Genomic DNA, 21666 nt, shown 5'->3' on the forward strand with positions numbered 1-21666 from the left:
GGAGATAAAGATTTGAATACGTGACATTTTTGGAGGAGGGTTTCTCGAGGCATTTAGCATCAAAGCTCCCATAATGCAATAGATATTACAACTGAGGCTGGTTGTGAACCTGAAGACAAGGCAGCAGAGGACTCACTGCTGAAGTGGAGCAGGTGCTGGTCGTGACTGATCTTGGCCATGTCTCGCGGGGACATCGGCGGGTAGGGGGAGAGGACCGGCCGACCCAAGTTAGAAGTCCTCAGGTCATCGGGGCCCAGCGCCTGCTTCTTGGCTTCACCATGCGGAGAGAACGACCGCGACTTTTCTGCAACGGCACAAACGGAGTCAAGACCAAGAAGCTGTCACGTCATCATCACTGTCATCCACAAGAGCATACAGCAGCTGACACCGTTTCACTTGGTCCACCAAGTCTCCAGAAGCACTGAGACCCCGAACTGGTTCGAAAAGATGTTATTTACACCCTTTTTTAAAGCTGAAATTTTCACTGTAGCTGCTAAGCTAAAAGCATTAGCACACTCCCCATCTGAAGTCTTTTCAAGTCAAAGTGGGATCTCTGGGCTTCGGGAGACTTAAATTATGCCGGATGAGCTCCGTGGAGCCATAATATGTTTTTCTTGTTGTTTAAAACAAGTCCTCAGCTTCTTCAGTGGTTTAGGAGAACCTATTTAATCCCTGCAGGAGGGTCAGTAACCACCTCTCATTGACTTCCAGCTCCGAGGGGACCCGAATGCACCACAGATCATCACATTCTCACAGAATTTCTCTTTCACACACACCAACACCAACTGCATAAACACTTTGCGACCACATGATGTGACTTTTATATTTGCCAACAGCCAAATGGCAGAAAAATAAAAGCTCCAACACAGCTTGCAAATATGAGTCAGGCACTGTACAAAGAGCTTTTTAAGCCTTTTTCTTTTCTAAAAATTTATGAAGAAGTAGTGTCACACTTGACGCTTCACAGCTACTGTGCCCAGTCGGTTAGAAAAGAACCGTCTTTGTCTGGACTGCTACTAAAAAGTCTTCCACAGAGATTCACATTCCACTCTCGCACAGTAAGCGCACTGAACTAGACTATATTCCCTTCTGGGTCAATAGCAATACCAGATCATTTATCAGTCCCCTCTCCACGAGTGTCCCAGAAACACTCGAACACCACAGGCAGCACCAGAGAACACAGACTCAAGGTTAGAGCATGTAGCAAGGACCAACTAAGTTAAACTAGATCAAACGCTACTTTCATTAACCTCCATTTCCCTTCCATCATTTCATTATTTCTCATTTGCAGCGCTTATCTTGTTTCCAATAAATCCCAGCATCCTACACATGTAGAAAGTACAACTTCAGCCTGCAGAATAAAAGCGATCATACAGAAGGAAAACAATGATTAATTAATGCGAGGCAAACAGTGGGGAAATTCTGAGAGGTGGCTTAATTTGCATATCTTAGCTGCTCACAAGAGATCCTTCACTACTCCGAATACTATCTGAGTGGAGAGGTACTGAAGTGACTGGTGAGTACTCGACAATGAGCAGCAAAGGCACTTTTGTGTCATGACGGAGGTGTGCGTACCATCCTTGTCACCGGTGGAGGGGCTGCGAGGGCGAACACGAGGGCTGCTGCTATGAAGAGCCTCCCTGTCTCTCTCTGCCTGTGGGTTGTAAGGCTGCTGTTTGCCTGGCTGCTGCTGCTGTTTGACCTCCTGAGAGGACTCCCCATGAGCCATGGTGATCTGCTGCTGGTACAGAGCCAGGGCATGCGGGGGCAGCACTGCCTTAACGCCCCCACTCCGCTGACCGCCCTGTGCGGAGGCTTCTGGCATCTGCACACAGGATGAGAGGGAAACAGTTAAAATCAAACCCCAAACACACACACACATACACAAAAGCTCACTCCTTCTTCCTGGCGTTGGACATATGGTTAGCCACATACAGTATCTGATAAACATGATCGTGAATAAGCATCTCTTGTTTCTTGGCAAGCTAAAGTTTCCCTGATGCCTGGGATCTAATTTCTTCTCCACAAGGCAATCTACCCCATCATCCTCCATCTGGTCGGCTTATCTTATACAAATATGACTTAACAATTTCACCTGCTCCACGGTTATCTCTGTAACCAGAGAGACAAGGATAGCATTGCAAAGGAAGAGTGTGTGCATGTGTGTGTGTGTTTGTGTGCGTGTTAGCAGGGCAAATCAGTTTTCTGTTACCAAACACTACCCAGCCGGGTCAAAGATACTTTCCAAAGCTATAGAAGTCGAGAAGCTTTTCACCTGCTGCTGCTGTTGTGTGACAAACACACACAGAGACACACACACACACAGTTTAACTAGTGAGACTCACAATAGGAGGTATAGCAGCAGCCCGCTGTTTGAGCTGCTTCAGGTCCATGGGCTTCTGCAGTGGGGAGGATATGACTCCATCGTGAGGATACTTCAGCAGGACTGGCCGTGGAGAGGTCATCCTACACACACACACACACACACACACACACACACACAGAGAGAAAGAAATTCGTTTGTGCCTTCTCTCTACATGAACACAAACACAGCTTTGTTTTCTAATGCAAATAAAATAAAGAAAACACCTCCAAAACTCAGTGGCAGCTCATATCACAATAATCTAGATGGATAAAAAAAACTCGACAGGTAAAAATATTTACTGCAGGTAAACATACCAGTTTGCATCTGTTCTTTCGAAGAGCATGTCCATCCCACATGTCTGTCTACCATCTCCCCAAAGGAGACACAGACACAATCACAAATCCTCACTCACTATACACAGCACTGCAGTACTGGTGGTGGTGGTGTGTGTGTGTGTGTGTGTGTGTGTGTGTGTGTGTGTGTGTGTGTGTGTGTTGACAGAGCCTGAGATTGTGGAAATGAAATGCCAGTAAAAATCCATATCCATGTCTCGCACATCTGTCAAATGCACAGACTGACACACACTGATGCACTACAACACAGAGAGTGTATATGTATACATATACACATACACACACACACACACACACACACACACACTGACTTTATTTGCTTTGGCAGAGAGGGCAGCGTTTCCCTCAGCTCTGCCAGTACATGTAGTCTGCTGTCATGGAAAACACTGAACAAATACCGTGCAAACAGGACTAATCGCACCTCCCACACACTCTGACGCCCATTACTGGCCCTGTGCGCGTGCACACACGGGCATGCACGCACACACACACTATACATTTACTGTAAATATATATTCTCATTCATACAAAGTACAAATAGAATCTCAAAAGAGCAACCTGTGGTGTCCACACCAGGTTTCCAGACTGATGGCTTCACTGGTGTACAGTGTAGCCAGGCAACTAATAACACTTCAAATCGCTCGCTGCTGTATTTTTTGATGTCTGCTGTTGTAAACCAGAGGGTAAAACTCAGCTCAAAAATCGAGAAGCACTCTGGCACTAACAATCGCATACATCGTGTCTCATTTTTCACCTGAATGAATGAGAAAATACGTCTCCACTGAGGCTCTCACCTGCTCTTATCCACGTTGTCTGTCTCCTCCACTTCATCAGCGCTACATGTGGCACTAGAGTCACTGTCCCCATGGGAGCCTGTTTTGGCCCCGTGGTCCTTCTTGGAGCTCTTGGTGGAGACTTTGACCTCGTCCGTCTCCGCAGTAGGAGGTTTTCTATCTGAGGCATCGCTGGGCGGTGCTGGCTGCTCCTTGTTGGGCTCCACAATCTCAGTCTTTATCTCCTGCTTGATGGCTGAGTCTGCATCCTCCTTAACAGGAGGTTTCTCATCCCCCGCCTGGGCCGAGTCAGACCCAGATGCCTCCTTGTCCCCGCCGCCGGAACTGGCCTTTGACCTGCTTGAGCCTTCCTCCTTTGCTTTGCTGTCCTCTGATGAGTGTGGCGAGGGCAAACTCTCCGTGTCGGAGCTGTTGTTGGCTCCAACTGGAAGGACAATCGGAAAAAGAAGATAAGTCTGGGTTTATACTGTAAATGATGTTACATCTCCTTGTCCTTGTTCTTCCATCTTTCCCACCATCTCTTCCTGTTAAAACAGATTCTTCGCAGTGCCAGCCTTCTGCCTAATCAGGTTTCACTGTACAACACAAAAACCAAGCGGGATGATGGAAGAACTGCCCTCCCCCCCCAAACTGCAGCAGCATTGTCAGGATGCACATTTCGATGTTACATTACAAACACCCAACGGGCACAATCTAATGCGAACAAATTAAACAGCTCAGTCACAAATTCTACCTCAACAAGGACAGCGATGTTCAGCTTTGATTAACACTGTCACAGATGTATTAATTCAACCATATGTGTATTACTGAAGCTGTAGTTCGCAGTGGTGTGCTCCTCTTATCCACACCATGTAGAAATATGAGAATATGAGAAACGCTCAGTACAACATCACCGTCGGCCGCTAACCGCTCAACAGTAAATTAACACATAGCTGGCGTACCTTCTCCATCTTCAGGGGCCTCCTCTTCGTTACCGCTGGCTCCTGAACCCTCCATCTCCTCCTCCTCTGCAGGATACTGGGCACTGGCCTCCTCGTTCTGCAGGGCTTTGCCCCTACGACGCGCTTTTCGTTCCTTCTCCTGGTTAAAAACAAACACACACTAAATAAAAACCGCCCAGGAGCGAAGTTCTTCTCATACAGAAGAAATGGCCTCGTATAAGAGACAGCAATGACGTCAAGAGGAGCAAATTAACTCCCGGTGCTTACTGATTTTATTTTATGCTGCTGCAGAATCTCATCCAGTTTCTGCCTCTTCTTGTAGTTGAAGTAGAAGTTCTTGCACTGAGACACGGTTTTCGATCCCACCATCTTGGCGATGGCGGACCAATTCCTACCATACTGGAGAAGGCCTGGAATTGACAGATGGGACAGGCAAAAGCATTAGGACAGGCTGGGAACAAAGACAGAGTGAGCGTCAGAAATTAGATAAGCTGTGCAAAGTGCACTTGTTGTAAAGACTGTATATTTGACAGCTACTGTGGTCGTTTTTAAGATTCTCTCTGGGATAATCGATGCCAACTCACCCAGAACTTTTCTAGTTCCTGTCATGAATTTTCTTGTCCTAATATCATGTACGAAGTTCTATTAAATTCACAGGACCTTGAAAATCCTACAGCTTTACTCCAAATAGTTTTTAAGATTAATTTTTGAAGTCTGCCCAACAGCAACAACAGCTAAAATTATTAATTTTTGAGATTCTCTGTATGTGTTTTTACATGATTTTCTTTTAAAGAAAATCGATGACATGAACTGAGAGGTCAGCTGGTATGAAATAACCCTATGGGCATCTCTCTCTACTGCTGTCACAACCGTGGCTCAGCCTGGACGTTTGGTTCACAACGCAACACTGAGTCCACCTCAGCCAGCAGCAGCGTGGCCGGACGCCACATGCTCAGACGCAGACAGAGAGTAAAACGCAGAGCGGTGCTGGTGTGGCGACTGAGCCGTCACTCATACCAATGACATCACTAACTCGCTCCACTGGGGTCACTCTGGGTCACCTTTCAACTGACTTTGACGTGACCCATTTCCGAGAATCCCTACTTCTTTACCCAGTCAACCACATGATTGGGCCTTACACAAGAGTCTACAGGCACCCGGCTGGGCCAAAGCTGCGACAGATCAACCTGTCATGAAGCACACACATAACACCACCGCTCAGCGTGTGTGTGTGTGTGTGTGTGTGTGCATGTGTGTGCGCTAAAGGGAGAGATGCAGAGAGCAGTCAGTGTGTGAGTGGAAGTAAGACAGATAGTGTAGAATTTGCTCCACCGCCCTGAGAGTCTGCTGTTAGCTAAAGGCAGCTCATTAACAGTGTGTGTTGTAAGAGGCTTAGCTTACACCACCAACTTGTTTCCTGTGCCAGCCTGACAGCTCCTGGCAACAGGACAGCCTCTCTCATAGGGTTGTTGGGGGCTGGTGGTGTTATGAACAGGCAGAGAGCCAACACCTCCCAGGATAACCTTGGACGTGGGTTCAGAGGTCTCTGCATCTCATCGCTTAATGGAGGCAGTAGGACAACAAGCACAAGTCCGAGGCAAAGGAAAGGAAAGGACAGCCGTTTACAGCCCTGTCGTTTCAACTCTCGTAAAAAATCAAAGATAACACTTTATAGAGGGTTACTAATAAATATTAGCTGCAATAAAAGTTGCTCTATTTGATGTTTTCATGGTTTTATTCACCAGACTACTTATTTATGTGCACAGGGATACTCATGATCAAGACATGCAGATAGAAAAACACGTCACCACAAATGTCAGAGAGCAGCTAGAAAACTGTCATAAGTTCACTTCAGCCCTCACAAAGCCGTGTCCTTCATATTTATCTCACACAAAAAGCTTTAACAGGCAGAAAGCTCTGCATCATCCACTACATGTGAGAAGAAGTATAACAGTCACTGTCATGCTGAGAATTTATTAATGCCAGTATAAAAAGAACTACCATAACAAGCAAAGGTGATCTCCAAGCCTGAGCTGCTGGTGTCTAAAAGCTGCTGCCCACCTACAACCTGTCAAGTGTTAAAGCGGAAGAGGTTTTTTAGCTGAAATATTCATCGCAGCCACTAAAGACATTGCTGGGAGAGCTTCTCTGAGAAGGAGGAGGAGGGCGCTTTGGCCTGAGTCGCCCCGAGAGGGCTGAGAAATGTGACCGACACCTATTAACCGTTTACAGCGGCCTCAGGGGGAGGAGGGGGCCCGGCTGCCCTCCAGCCCTCCAAAGCACACACGTGCACAGACAGACGACGACACAAACAGAGGCATCACGTCACATACGTTGAGACAAGTAAGGCAAACGCCGCACCCGACGAACCTGAAGCTATAACAATGCAATTCATTTACTGAGAGTCAAAGGTCACTTGAGCTGGCTACATCCGGTTTATTCCCTCATATGGAAGCACAATCCCCAAGCTGCTCTGGCTGACTCGGGGCCTTAGTTGCTGGAGCAACATACATAAAGCAAACATCCAATCAGCAGCAGCAATACTGAAGCAGGTGGCAGCCTCACATCCAATCAGGCCACTGTATTCCCATTAGCTCCTCCCAGAAAAAGTCCAACCAACACCTGGTGCAGAGAGACAAGTGGCTGTCGGTGTCTATCACATGCCTGTCGTTGTGTCGTGGCCCTGCGGTGGATCACACAATCAGACGGTCTGCTCTCTGGAGGGCCAGCCGGGAAGCTCCTCGGGGCTGGGCCTTCCGATCCAGCAGAGAGGAGATGAAAACAGCTCAGGCTCGGCGCTCTTCCTGCCAGCTGGCTTGATACTTGAGCCGGTGTCAGGTTGACGTGTTCCAAAACGGCACATGCTCCTGGCCTCTCCCCTACTTTTTCCTCTCCCTCCGTCCTCCCTGCTCTTCGGCGAGTGCTCGTCTGCTCTCCTCTGCCGTGTCTCTCCCCAATGGCGGTCGTCTGGGAAGACTTCCACAGGAAAGTGGGACTGTGGGGCGGTGCTATGTGCTCTGCCTCTCTCTCCCCTCATCTGATCTCTCCCTCTATCTCTCTCTTTTTTTTTTTCCTCTCCCTCCCTCCGTCAGTCCGTCCCTCCCCCTACCTCAGTCTGCCAGCAAGCACCGCGGCACGCACACACACACAAACGCATGAGTGAGTACACACTCACTCGAACCCTCTCTCTCTCTCTCTCTTGTTAATACTCCAGCACACAGACGCAAACACACACTCAGGCAGTCCAAGAGTAAACAGAGAGCAGAGAGGGAGAGGGAGAGACAGAGAGAGAGAGAGAGAGAGAGAGAGAGAGAGAGAGAGAGAGAGAGAGAGAGAGAGAGGAAAGGGATAGAGAGAGAGCCACTGAGCCAAAGAGACAATGGAGAAAGGGAAAGGATACAGAAGTGGAGAGTAAGCACAGAGGGGGAGGAACAGGAGATCGGGGGAGAACAGAGGGACTTGATGTTGATACCATGAGAAAGCATAAAGGCTTTCACATTTTTCCTGACTGACCTGCTTTTCATCTTGAATGTGACCTCGCTCCAGTCTATAACAACACAGAGTGAGGGGAGAGACAAAGTGAGCGAGGTGCGGAGGGGGGGAGGGAGGCGGGGGAGGCACTTGCCAAATCTTCCACAGCTCCCGCCAATCTGGGCTGTTGCCATCTCCCAGCCGAGAGAGACTGAGATGGTGCAACAGCGGAGATGAAGAAGACAGAAAAGAAAAACAGTTTTCTCTACCTGCTGCTGCCGCTGCTTTAAATGGGTTCTTCCAGCAGGCATAGCAGGGGCCATTATCCAGCTGCCTGCCAGCACCCAAGCAAAGCCTGCCAGATTAGTGCACTTACATAAACGCCAGCCAAGAAGGGAGCACATGCAAAAACACACAACCTCTACTACACATCTCACACACACACACACACACACACACACACACACACACACACACACACACACACAGGCCTGCGGTTGATTTAGCAGAGGGACTTTGCAAAGACCGTCTGTCCCTAGTTTGAGGTCTTCATGAGCAGTGAGGACAGGAGTGGTCTGAGTGAGTGTGGCCATGCCATCCTCGAAGGCAGCGCTGGCCAGAGCTGCCAGGGTGGAATGTCCTGCCTGCTGCTGTAAATGCCATTATTCAGATCTGTTTAGCTCACGGGGATAAACACATTAGCATCAGGACACCTAAGCCTATTTAAAACACATACATGTCAAGCACCTGCATGGGAGAGCACGTTGCCACGCTTACTCAATACCATGAGTGTTTGTGCATGTGTGTGTAGGGGGGGGGGATATGATCTTGGAGTGCGAGTTCTTGGAAGGGGAATCCCTTTTGGCAGGTGTGGGGGTGGTTGTTAGAACTGATGAAAAACGGCAAGAGCAGCTCCTCCTCTTCAGCCCTCGGTTCTGCAGCCGGGTTTCTGTGGTTGTGGTTACATAAGCCCTTCATAGAAGCCCTGCTCCCACTGAGCTGCCAGGCTAATCCTCCGGGATGGAGAGCACCGCTAATCCCACTGCAGGAGAATGGAACTGAAGACATTAACCAGGATTACTACACAGCGGCGTGTTCAAGCCAGGCCAGCACCAGTTATCGCAAAATAACCCCTTAACACACAAACCTGCATGCACACACGCACACATATACACACACACAGAGCACAAGACAGATACCATAACTCCTCTAGACCAAATGTGGTTTCAATATCACTTTGAAGCTGCTGATAGCTGCTTGCAAGAGGCACTTCAGCTACTGTTGACGGCAAGGGAGGCCAGGTTAAATTAGTCAGAAGCAGAACTGAGAAAGCAAGATGACGCATCATTTACATATGGCCACAAACCAGCCTCCATGCAGTGAAATTGCATTGAGTCATGTTCAGAAAACAGGACCTGCCGTCACAAAGATGGTGCTTAGCCACCGAAGAGCAACAATTTAAAATCGTCTGAAAAAAGATGCACTTAAATTCACCGCTCAGGGAGACTTTTAGTACTTCAAGGAGTCAAAATATCAACGTTCCTGCCCGCAGCACCCATCACTGATACCAATACAGCTGATCTGACATCAATCTGATGTAGCAGATCAGCGGGGAATCCCTGTTGAAAGAGTAGCACGCAGAAGAAACCACTGAGAGTGAGGGGCTCATTACACCAGACTCATTGACTGCACGCAGCAAAGACGGCGCAACCCGCTAGCGCAGGGCGCTGGTGCAAGGAGAATGGGCAGAGTGTCAGTGACCTCTGTCAATCAGACATAGGCTTCTGGGTAATCTTCAGTCAGAGACAATAAACGGGCTGAGTTAATGACTGCAGGGGCTGGCTGATAAGAGGCAGACTTTACAGACCGCTTGATAAAAACCAAAGGCTGCCTTGACCCACAGAGAGACGGAGAAACGGCTCCAAAGAGCAGCACAGCCAGTCCAGGCAGACCGAGACGAACACGCACAGACACAACCGAGTAGCACGTGGCTCTCTAGCAGGAAGTTGCAGCCACGGCACTTGTCTATGCTGTAAAATAACAGTGCTTGAGCTGCTACTCGCGCTCTTTCCCTTGGCACCTCAATTACAATGTACAGTAACTGCGAAGATTGCAGAGGGAGAGGAAAGTTTTACTCTGTATTACCTTTTTTGGCAGTTTCCATCTCTTCTTCAGTCCAACGAGAGCTCTCATTCATCTCCAGATTGGCTGTTGAAAAAAGAAAAGAGAGAACCACCAAGTTAGAAAAGGCGGGAGGAGGAGGGGGGGAGTGGGCAGCTGTCACAAAGTCAGTTAGGGAGTGACTGACAAGAGGAAAGGAAGGAGAGAGAGAGAATTAGAGAAGAAAAAAGAATAAGAGGGTGGGGGCAGGTGGGGGCAGGGTAGCTTGCGCTGCTTGCCAGTGAGGCACTGCAGCGCTGGGTCGCCAGGGACTGTTTGTTTTAGATGGAGGAAGCAGGAAATCTAAGGAGAGAAGTCAGTTAATGATTATAGACATAACAACTGGCTTGTTTCCCTGTAAAGGCCATAAGCCGGGCCGACCCTGGCCCCGCCTGGCAGACAGCGGAGCACAAGTTTATGTGTCCTCTATAGGGACCTGTGAAGGGCACGGTGGGCCAGCCGGCACTCCTGCCTGCAGGGGGAACAAACAGTGGCCTGCTGATGAGGGCCTCTAAAGCCAGAGTCACCTGGGGATTCCCTGCAACTCAACCGTGCTGCAGGAGCGACTGCAGCCTGTACGCACAACTGCTGAAACATCAAAAATCCCTGATAGCCTGCAGCAAGAAGTGTTAGCGTGCGCACGGCCGACTTACCATCTGCGAGGAAACAAAGAGCTGGTACTGCTGAGACACTGAGTATTTTGTCCTTAAATAACATTTTTGTCTTTTGCCAACAGATGGGATTTAAACTCATTTTGTATTATTATTATTCTTTATGTCCAAAAGGTGCCCGACTGAACGTGAATAAGTGAGTGAAGACAGAAGGGACAACAGTGCACTCTTGTGGTGCGGGACAGAAGACCACAAGTATTTCAAAGGTGGAATATGGTGTTGAAATGTGTGGTCCCTCTTCTGGTGTTACTTGTCCCACATCGCTGGTTTTAGCTATTTTATTATCCAATTGTTTCCATTACAAGTTTAATGAATGTGAAATTAAGTTTAACGTCACATCTCTGTGTGGGATTATTATTTCAGTGTGCCTGCAGCGTTAAGAGGACTGACCGAGCTCATTGTTGAGTGGCGGCGTGGTGGTCTCCTCCACTTCGCTGGTCATGGAGCGGGTGATGCGGCCCTTGCGGCGCCCCTGGCTGTTGGCGGTGCGTCGACCCTTGAAAGCCACAGCGGGCTCTTTGTCCTCTGCATCTTCTCCAGAGGTGTCATCCCTGAGTTTGAAACAAGTCAACACAGTCAGCATGGGATGCACAGGGCGACTGAAGGTGTACATGTGATGGCACGCCGAGTCAAATCTCGACACAGTCCACTAACTCCTCTGCAGCATTGTGTCTGGTGTTTTTTTTATCACGGACTGGATTAAACATGAACTTCATCTTCAGGGGGTCACCCAGAGGTTCCCGAAGAGACGTTGTGTGGTGGCTACAACCATCTTGGCAGTGCCTGACTCCTCATATGCACAAATCTATGGGGACTGACTCATTTACTGAGCCAGTCTCAAGTGGTCATTTGGGGATCTGGTCTTTGGAACTGCTGCACTGGCTTCACTTTTCAGCCCTGTAGGTCTGTCACTTGGTTTTCATTACCAAACAACTGAATATTCACAAAACTCCTGACACAAGTGAGAACTGAGGATGACTGCAGCACAGAGGAGGGAAGATTTCTGCTGTGGCTGCGATGGGTCACTGAGTTTTGGCTATCATAGACTGCAAAACCAGTGCAGCCACATATTAAATATAATAACATAATTCCTGTACTGTTGTATGCTGACGAGAAAAAGTGCAGGATGTCATAGTGCATTTAGAACAAGTGCGGAGAAATCTCACTAGTGAAGTAACAGTGATACAGTCTTATCCGAGTGCAGATATGGGGCCGTTCAAAACAAGTTCAATTCAAACAACCCATCACAACCATTCCCCTTTAGCTGTTGGGACTCTGCACTGGCTTTAGGACAGAGGACAGGCGATGAGAGACCGTGAACACAGACGCTGCTTTTTCCTTTCTTTTATTCGACAAGATAATTTATGGAGAGCCGGCACAGCAACAAGCCAGGAGACAGCCGCTGAGTCTGAACCCACGGCACCTCCATTCATCTTCCCTCAGCTCCATTAATCTTGCAGAGGGGAGCCGGTTGCACCCTAAATATAAGCGAGCCAGCTGTGCCGGGGACAGCGAGGCAGCGGCATGTGCTGGTAGTCACGGCGTCCCCTGACCGATGCTTCGTCGTCAGCTTATAGTCCAACACAACTGCTAATACCTGAAACTAAAGCAGCGCAGCTGACATCATAACAGAGTGCGTGAATACAGACATACTGCCGTTTTCATCTTTCAGGCATCAGAAAGCAGTGATATTCCATCTGTTGTTCTGCATCCTTTGCTGGCACCGAGCCTGAATACACCTCCTCCTCCTCCTCCTCCTCCACCGCTGCACCCACACACACACTTTCCCTCTAACAGTGACAGCCTGGTTCATCAGACTGCTTATTTTCCCCACTGATAAACCCCAGGCGGGCAAAATGAGCCCAGAATTTAAAAAATGACACTTGGCATGGCGGTGAGAAGGGGAGAAGCGTAAACAGGAAAACAGCTGTTTTAACAGGGAGAACGAGCGGACGCCTGAATTCGCCATAGGTGGAAAGTCTGGCTGGAGGTACGCGAGTAAGAGCTCAAGAGTTGCAGAATGATTGGATTTGCAGATCTGTGAGCTCCCCCAAGCCAAAACGTACTCCTACTCTGTTTGCCTGGACGTGGAACAATTCTAAAATAGTGAGAAGACTGTTGGAGGCTCATGCGATGTGGCGGAAAGGTTTTCACTGCTGCATCTGTCAGTTTCACTGTGTGTATGCAAAGAATTTTATTTACTACAAATGAGATTATTAAGGAAGGCAACTCACTTCATTCCATCCTCCTTTTCCTCAGCTTCATTTTTGTCTTCATCCCTCTCGGCCTCCTTCTCTTTCTCCTCCTTCTCCTTGTCCTCCTGGCTGCTGCGGCTCACCTGCTGCTGCTGTTGCTGCTGCTGCTGGCCGTGCTGCGACGAGGAGAAGCAAACGACAAGGCGCTGTGTTACGAAGAGAATCCCAGATAACCAACCAGCACCCTGACCTCCACTCTAACCCGCAACACCCTGGACACACACGCTTCTACACGAGGACAAATAAACAAGAAGACCGGATGAATTTACAGACTAAATGATTTTGTTTTTGCTTGCTACAGGAAGCAGATCGTACTCGTAGCCCATTTACTGGTGATATTTCTCTGCAATTACAAGCCACAATCTATGGCTTGTAACCACAGACACCTTCTGCTTGTTTGCAAACAGTGAGTGAGGAGTCACTTCCTGTTATCTAAAACAATGTTCAGACGCAAATGCACTTTTGACACACATCTGCAGACAGTGTGACTGATGTCTGAACGGCTTCTCGATGAGATAACACGACCACTGTATCATGGAAATGAAAATTAAAATGATTCTCACCTTTCACACTTCTAAAGACTCTTTGTTTTTATTTGTGAAAAGTATAGAATAGTTGATGATCTTAAAAAAAAAAAAAAGAAAAAAAAGAAAAGAAAAAAGAAAAAGACAGACACGAAAGTTCCAAAATATCCCCAGAACCACTTCCTCGCCAACTTCCTGCCTGTCTGGGCTTTTAGGGTTAGAGTTCAGACACGCAGTCTGACCAAAAACCTTAAAGAGACAGTCGAAACCAAAATCAAAACTACATATTTAACCTCTTACCTGTACTGCTGTTTACCCCTCTAGATAGTTCGGGTGTGAGCTGAGATGTATATTGGAGATTTATTTTCAGATATAATGAAACTGGACTGCATGTTACATTTACAAAAAAAACAAAAAACAAAAAACTTGAAAATCATGACCCAGTTATTCAAGATAATCCACAGAGCTCACTGTGAGCAGTTTCACATAGGAACTATTTTCTTCCTGAATCACTGTGCAGAAGGAAATGTGCATCCGCCCATGGACGAGAGGCTTGTGCTAGTGACGCGGAGGGATGTAAACATTAATGGCGTAACGTAGCGTCAGCAGGCTTAGTTAGCTTAGCTGGCTTGGTTGGCTAGTCTCCAGCCATCAAGTTCAATCAAACCGAAGAGAAGGCAGACGTCTCTACAGTCGTTATCTCCAAAACTCTGCAGCTCACACCAAAACCCTCTGAACTCAGACAGAAAACAATTTTAAGGTTGTAACTCAGTAGGACTTAATTCTCTCCCAGCCTCGTGTGCTGCTCAAATCCCGCCCCGCATCAGTAACCTAATAATCTCTACCCACCACAAGTATAGGGAACAGTTTGCGTATAAACATGCCCTAAGCTGATCCAGGGACAGTCACACAGAGGAGCCCCTTCAGCACTGTGGGGAAAAACGACTTTGTGAGGCTACAAACTCATTAACATTTGCATTAAGCCATTACTTAGCCTCACCATCTCTGTTCTATCCAAACATAATCTCAGGTGCAGTCATTCTGACATATAGCAGTGCACTTCCTGTTCCTCCTGTGTAGCTACCTCCCTCTGTGACTGTGAGCCATTAGCGCTAGCTGCTGCTCAACCACCAGGTAATGAGCAGAGGTTTCCTCAGGAAAGATGAGGAGACACCGTGCTCGTACCCACAGGAAAAGGTCGCCAGTAAATTAATGGGCCATTTCCTTCACACTGCCACCATGGGGTTTCACCGCCGGCACCTCATCTGAGGCTCAAGCTGTTCTCACATATGAACTCCTTTCATAACAATCGAAGTAATAACTGACAGCTCGTTAGTAAAGGGAAGGACCTGCGCTGGAAACTGTGCTGACGTGACGGGGTGAGCAGCAGCTGTGTGACCTCTTTATCATAGAAGATCTGTGGCTTCAACCAGCCATTCGCTGGGTCGCAGCCCACAGAGCGCCACCTGGTGGGACGTGGAGGGAGTGCTACTTCCAAACAGTTATTACTGTTATTTACATAGCTAGTTGTTTTTATATCCAAGAATTCTCATAAACAATAAAAAAAATAAATAATAGAATAAAGTGAAATGAAAATATCCCGCATACGAGTGCTGCCACCGTTAGCCAGCTAACAGCTCAGTGCTGGTGCAGACAGGACACATTTTAAGCACTACATTGGTTTGGCTGAGTTTAAATCCTTTTTGTGCACCCTATGTATGTCTGCACCGAGCGCTTCACAAAGCGCACTGTGAGGGTCTTAAGTAACATCCAGAGTACACAGGAAAGAGTGGGGCAAAGTTAGCGCTGGATTCCTGCCACGCTTCTCTGAAGTCCAATACATCATTGCATCAGATAAGTGATTCGCTGAATGACAGAGGACGACTTCTTGGATGGCCAATGATAGAAAAAGTAGACTTCTGGCTGTGCAGGACATCTTAGAAAAGACAGAAGGACAGAAGGCCCACAAAACCTGCAGTATGACTGGGCCTTGATACACAACAGAGCATCTTTATGAACTATTAGCGTGGAGTACCTGGCTTCTTCCTCGACGCCTGTAGTTCCTCCGCACTATGTTCTTATAGTTTTCATTCTTTTTGGTCAGGTAGTAAAAGAGAACACACTCGGCCACCGTCTGAAACAGGAAAGAAATGTCATAAAAATAAATAAATAAATAAATAAAAAAATTCCTCAGAAGACTGAATGATTCAGAAGAGAAGAGAAAATGAATCATTACCTTTCTCTCCAGAAATGACGCAATCAGACCAAAGTTTTTGGGGTGCTGAATGAACCTGTGGGAGCAGAACAAAGAAATGTACATCATCACACCACTGAGATGATTCAAAGTCACTGGCCTCCCCTGAGGCAGATCACAGATCAGCACACACAGCGGTGACGCCTGTGCTGATGCAGAAAACGTAGATTTCAGAATTAAGATTTAGCCAGCCTTAAATAGATAAAAACCTTACAGCTACACAAAAACTCTCGCATTAGTCCTAAAATCAAATTCAACAGGTACTACCGATCAGATATCTTACTGTGTGCTTTGGATCAGTTATTAGAAGAAGAAACTGCAGCTCTTCCTTTTGCATGTGGGTAGACTTTACAGTCACTGATTTTACTGTGTGGGCTTGACTCGATTTGGCAGAGTGAAACGCCTCCTCTCGTTTCTCACGAAAGGGGAAGATTCACTTCCTCACCAACAGCTCACGGACCATTCATAGGTCACACATACTTCACAGAAGTTAAGACACACTTCATGCTGTTGCTTAAAAAGAAATCTTCAAACTGAGAATAGAGTGAGAAGCTGATTTGATTAAAAAATGTACAGAGCTGAATATAGAGGTCTGAAAAACATAAAAAGAAATCTAAAGGCCGTTTATAAATTGTCTTGTGAGAGCAAAATGTTGCCATCAAAAGCTATTTTAAGTCCATTTTCATCAAATTCAATTCAGCTGGATAAAAGAAGTCAGCTTTCTGTTCAGAGAAGGTGGCTGGTTGCTTACTTCTCTCTGAAGGTGTCCTTCTCCTGCTCGCTCCACATGTTCATAACCTGCCGGTCCTTGTACACCTTCATGGGATCGTCCATCAATCCATTCATGTTGATGAACTTGATGCGCTGCTGCTCGGCGTCAAACAGCATAGGAGGGATGACCGCCAGCTGCCGCATTTGCTTCTCCGTGTTCTGACACACACACACACACAGAGACACAGACACACACACAAGCAGAAACCAACATCCTGGAGTGAGTGGGTTGGTCTCGAGAGGGAAACTATCTGCTCATTTGAACACGTGCTATAAGAAGCATAATGTGGTAACACATTCTGTTTTGAAGTGTGTAAGAGTTCAGAAGACACGAGAGGATGTTTACCGTGGCTCCGCAGAATAAACATGTCAAATGTTCACACCATAGAAACAGAGCTGCAAACGTCACCGAGGTGAGATAAAGTGTGAGGTTAGGAGAGAGAAGAGGAGCCGTGGCATCCTGAGCAGGCGGGAAGGCACAACGCTCGCCTTGACATGAGACGAGACAAGCCAATTGGACACGCTGCTCAGCTTAATGGGACCTGGCTGACATGAGAGGAACAGGTCTAATGTGCGACTACTGGATATCACGGCAACGTCTGCTCAGGCCGCCAATTATCCCTAACACGAAGAGCAGTGCCTCACATCACAGAGTCTGTGTTTCGTGTGCATATTGCAGCAAGTATAACAAGTTACATTACCGTACGCTTTTTATCGGCAATAACAGCGTCGGCTGAATCAGGCAAGTACGCATTTAACTGGACACAAAAAGGGCGTGAAAACTGTGAGTTTTTGAATTTTTTGCAGTGTGAACCCTGTCAGCCCACAAAGCAGGAATTTGGCAGGCATGTTTGAGGTCAGGATGGGCCAACTTTCTTAACATAATGTGCCTCAGAGGACTCAAAAAATGCTTTCTTCAACAAGACTGACACCTTAACAAAAGCAGCTAAATGTGCGGGCTGTTACACAGTAATGAGTCCGCCCCCCATGCTGATGTTTACCATCCTAAGCCGCCAAGTTTACACTCATCATAGAACTATTACACAGCAGATGAGCACACAGTGAATAATTACTGCTACACCAACAGCTGATGCCGTGTCAACTGCGCACGTAATAAATGGAGGAAAGAGAAAAGAGGGGAGACTGTAAAAAGAGAGACAGGCAGTAAAAACCAGAAACTATCAAAGTTTGGGAGCATTTCAATTGAAAGCAGCTGTGCTTGCCTCACAGAGCCAGTATTTAGCCTTGGCTAGCACTGCTAGCGTAACTAGCACAGATATTCAAGTGGTATCCCACATCATCTGCATAACGGCTGTATTATGTGACAGCAATGGGTGGCATGTTCCTCTGAGGCAAAATGATGCTGCACTGTTTAAAGAAGGCTTATTGTTAGAATTATTACTATTATATATGTTTATGTTTTTGTACGTGAAGGGCAAAAACTGATCATTTCACAGAGAGCTGGCTGATCTAATTTCTCTTACTTACTCCTGTCCGTACAGTAAGTACAGTACATAGTGTGTGTACATTTGCATGTCATATCAGTAAATTTTCTGATTCACCACCTCAGAGACTCAGAGCTGCACGGCAGCAAGACAAACCATCTTTAACGGAGGAGCTTACCTCGTGCTCTGATAGTCCATCAATGATCTCAGAGACTTCATGTTCACTGCGAGCTGCAGACGAGTTCAGCCCACCTCCTCGCTGACCAACACGGCTACCAAAGCAAAGTACAGTCAAATCAAAAATTCCCCCGCATGTAACTAAGCCACCTGCATGGCACAGCTAAATAAATCCACAGAAATTCTTTACAGTAACAACAAAAGCCAACAAATCAAAGGGTGTAAGTCAGCCCCAGAAGCAGCACAGCCCCTGTGATCTCACCTCTGCATGCGCTCCTGCAGCTCTCTTTGCTTGCGGATCTCTGGGAACTGTTTTTCGTAGTACTCCCGCACCTTGCTCTCCTTGGCTCGGCGCCGCGGGTTGTTTTCAATGCGCTCCACTTTCTTCTCCCAGGCTTCCATCAGCTGGTCGTAGCGCTGGCAAAACTTCTGTTCCTGAAGCGCCACACAAAGACAAACATCTCACTCCTCTGCAGAGCCAATTAAATGCCTCTTTCCGTCTTCCCTCTGAGCCCCGGAAACAAAACTAATGGAGCATCAAGTCTGACGAAGCACAAATACAGAACATTTAACAGTTAGTGCTAAAACAAGACATCCTCCAAAGCAGAGTGCTGTTTCAGGCCGCCCGAGCTTTGAAAGGTTCTGTTTTGAGTGGTCATATTCAGCAATGTTCCCCGGCTCTCTGCTGTGTCCTACCATGTACCATCTCTACGACTTCATGTTGGTATTCTACGGGCAGTCTGGCCTTGAGCCGCGACTCTGGCAGACGACAGCTCACTGTTTTCCCAGCTTCCTCACAGTCAGGCTGTAAAGCAGACCATTAAACCTGGTGGAGACACGACCCTCCGGAGGCTCATAAACCACAAGGTGATGTCTCTGCACACTCTGCCCACGAGGAGGAGGGACCTCCCCCACATCGGCACAGAGAAGACTGGACGCTCGCCCACGACTTGCATGCTTCCACACAGGTGCTGCATTTCAACCATTCTTTCTGGACTCACGTAAACTTGCAATACATAATAAACACACAGGAAGAGAGAGCTGTTGCTGGCACCAGTTTGAGTAAAGGAAAGCTATTTTCCCATCATATGTGACACTTGCGGATTGATGCAAATTTCGCAGTAAAACTGTTAACTTGAAAAGCAATAATGATTTTCTGTCAAGCCAGCTGATTTTAAGATGTCCGCCTGGCTTTAGCATCAGAGCTCACCCCATTGATCCCCACTTTATTTATAGTCCTGCTCTTTGGCTCGGTCTCGCTCGATCACTGGCAGGCAACAGTACAGACTAACCCTGCTCACTCTAAACACTTGGCTGACAGTGAATTCGACAATAGTATATAAAAATGAAGGGGTTTTTATTTTATTTTTTCTTTTCCCAAATGACAGTGTGGGATATTTTTTTCCTTCTTCTTCAAAAGCACTCACTTCCCCAGGGAGCAGCACTGATAACAGATCATGTTCTACTCCTGTCTGCTTAAAACGGCCACTGACTTCAAGGAGCAGCTGGCCCAGTTTCACACCAGTCATCCATCACGGGCTGAGTCCCAGCAGAGAGTCAAAAATGTTTAGCTCTCCCTCCACTTACCCACTGTTTACGAGCATGATTTCTCCTCTTGAAGTACAAGATGAGCTTCTTCCTCATCGCCTGGTTTCTACAGGGGTGGGGGTGGGGCGGGGAGTGAAAGTAAGAGGAGGATGGAAGAAACAGAGGATAAAGTTAGGACATCCAGGAAAACATTTCAGGCTAGATGCCTCACTCTGACAAACGCACACACAAACAGTGCCTGTCCTGCCCTTGTATGCCATTGCTCGATAAACTCAAAGTTGCTCCCGGGTGGAAAGGACAGCGAGGTGAGCCAAACTTATAAAACTTGTCTGCTCTGGGAACAGCCAGCCACAGTGCTTCAAATAAAGGTCAGGGCCAGTAATCTCCTTAGGCAGCCACTCAGTTCGTCTCTTTCTGTGCTGCGAGACAGAATTTTATTCCTGACACTTAATCTGTCAGTTGTAAGGTCACGTTCCCTGCTGATTAATGTAATCTTATTCTACATTAGTCACTTCAGCTGAGCCGCGGGGTCCTTCAGGTCACAGGCAAGGACAGGAGGCGAGGAAGTGGGCTACTGGTGGTGAATGAGTTTGGTGAAAACTGGACAGCATTTAGGGTCTAGAGGGATAAACACACAGGATGACCTATTCTTCAGTTCCCAAATATGTTATCTGAAATAACAAACCACAAAAGTTAAACCAACAGCCTCAACCCCCAGCCTACATAAACACTCCCACACAAACAGACACACAGTGAGCCAAGCCACTGCAAGAGCACATACTGCCAAATCCAGCCAGATACTGTCGATACGCACACCTAATGGGCGAGAATTAACTCGGTATGGCAAAAACAGGACCGATAGATTAAGCCCTTTAAACACAGAGATGGCATTGTCCTCTGGAGACCAGATGGCAAAGGCAGAGATTAGCAGCACTGAACCCCTGCAAAAGCTTTCCTTTGTCCTGCTCAAAGCCTGTGCCATTTCTGAGATATCGGAGAACACTAATTTAGCATAATACCTCCAAAACAAGACGGCTGAAAGATTCGTTATACACACACACACACACACACACACAGATTCTCCAACAGTATGAGTACGCTGAGCGAAACCTTTTCAGACTTCAAAGTTTGATTTTGTGTTCATCGTAGACTGCATATGCAAAGGATACTGTCAACAACGGCTTGTGCTGCCACAGCACCCAAATTATGGCTGTGATACTTTGATACAATACCTCCCTAAATAGATCAATAAATAGAGCCAGATTATCACAAAAATTAACTAAACGACAACTTGTTTGACTTAAGAGTGTGGATGGATCATTTTCAGCCAATAACTGATAATTACACATTTGTATCTTACAAAGAAGTTCATAACCCGAGGGTAACAAAGGCTAAGACGTAGTGAGTCGGTATCAATATGAATAAAAAGGGATATTGCGTGGTTTATGCCGTGCAGCACCAAAGGACGTCAGCTGAGTGGTGGTGGAGACAACACGTGTGCAGGGACTCCACAGATACTCGTACTCATCTATCCCAACAGGGACCAGTGCCAAGGTTATCGAACTGGTCAGCAAAACAAAGAAGTCAACTGTGCTGGGTCAAAGTGACACATTGGTATTCAATAACACACACACAAACACACACACACACACACAGGAGAGTTTTCAGCTAACTCCTTTGAGGCAATAATACTGATCAAACGGTGCAGGGATCAAAAGCAGTGAAGACAGAGCAGTGTGTGGCCAACGTTCACACACATCTTGTGGTCTGCCACAGTGGCCGAAGCTCGACGGCGGAGACGAGCTGCTCCGGCGCTTTGATGTGCAGGGGTCAATTATGGTCCTTAAAAGATTACAGATGCACATAAGCCTCGCTGATAGACATGGCAGCCACACAAAGTTGTGTGCTCTCTGCTGTGCTTACTGCAGACACACTCT

General features: G+C 47.2%; 1 protein-coding gene across 4 annotated transcripts in view; it reads right to left on the reverse strand.

Moving 5' to 3' along the window:
• The window catches only part of ncor2 (nuclear receptor corepressor 2), a 74017-nt gene that overhangs the window by 15562 nt on the left and 36789 nt on the right, over positions 1-21666 (reverse strand). For all 4 annotated transcript variants that reach the window (XM_046386719.1, XM_046386720.1, XM_046386717.1 and 1 more), the window contains exons 9-23: positions 19769-19835; positions 18444-18616; positions 18183-18276; positions 16540-16718; positions 15771-15825; positions 15570-15668; positions 12990-13126; positions 11146-11306; positions 10070-10132; positions 4721-4863; positions 4454-4592; positions 3513-3936; positions 2346-2466; positions 1576-1825; positions 137-304 (exon numbers count right to left, since the gene is read on the reverse strand). In XM_046386719.1, the coding sequence (XP_046242675.1) occupies positions 137-304; positions 1576-1825; positions 2346-2466; positions 3513-3936; positions 4454-4592; positions 4721-4863; positions 10070-10132; positions 11146-11306; positions 12990-13126; positions 15570-15668; positions 15771-15825; positions 16540-16718; positions 18183-18276; positions 18444-18616; positions 19769-19835 (2273 nt within the window). The remainder of the gene's footprint in view (positions 1-136; positions 305-1575; positions 1826-2345; positions 2467-3512; positions 3937-4453; positions 4593-4720; positions 4864-10069; positions 10133-11145; positions 11307-12989; positions 13127-15569; positions 15669-15770; positions 15826-16539; positions 16719-18182; positions 18277-18443; positions 18617-19768; positions 19836-21666) is intronic.

The sequence above is a fragment of the Scatophagus argus genome, chromosome 4 (assembly GCF_020382885.2).
Source record: "Scatophagus argus isolate fScaArg1 chromosome 4, fScaArg1.pri, whole genome shotgun sequence".
Classification (NCBI taxonomy): Eukaryota; Metazoa; Chordata; class Actinopteri; family Scatophagidae; genus Scatophagus; species Scatophagus argus.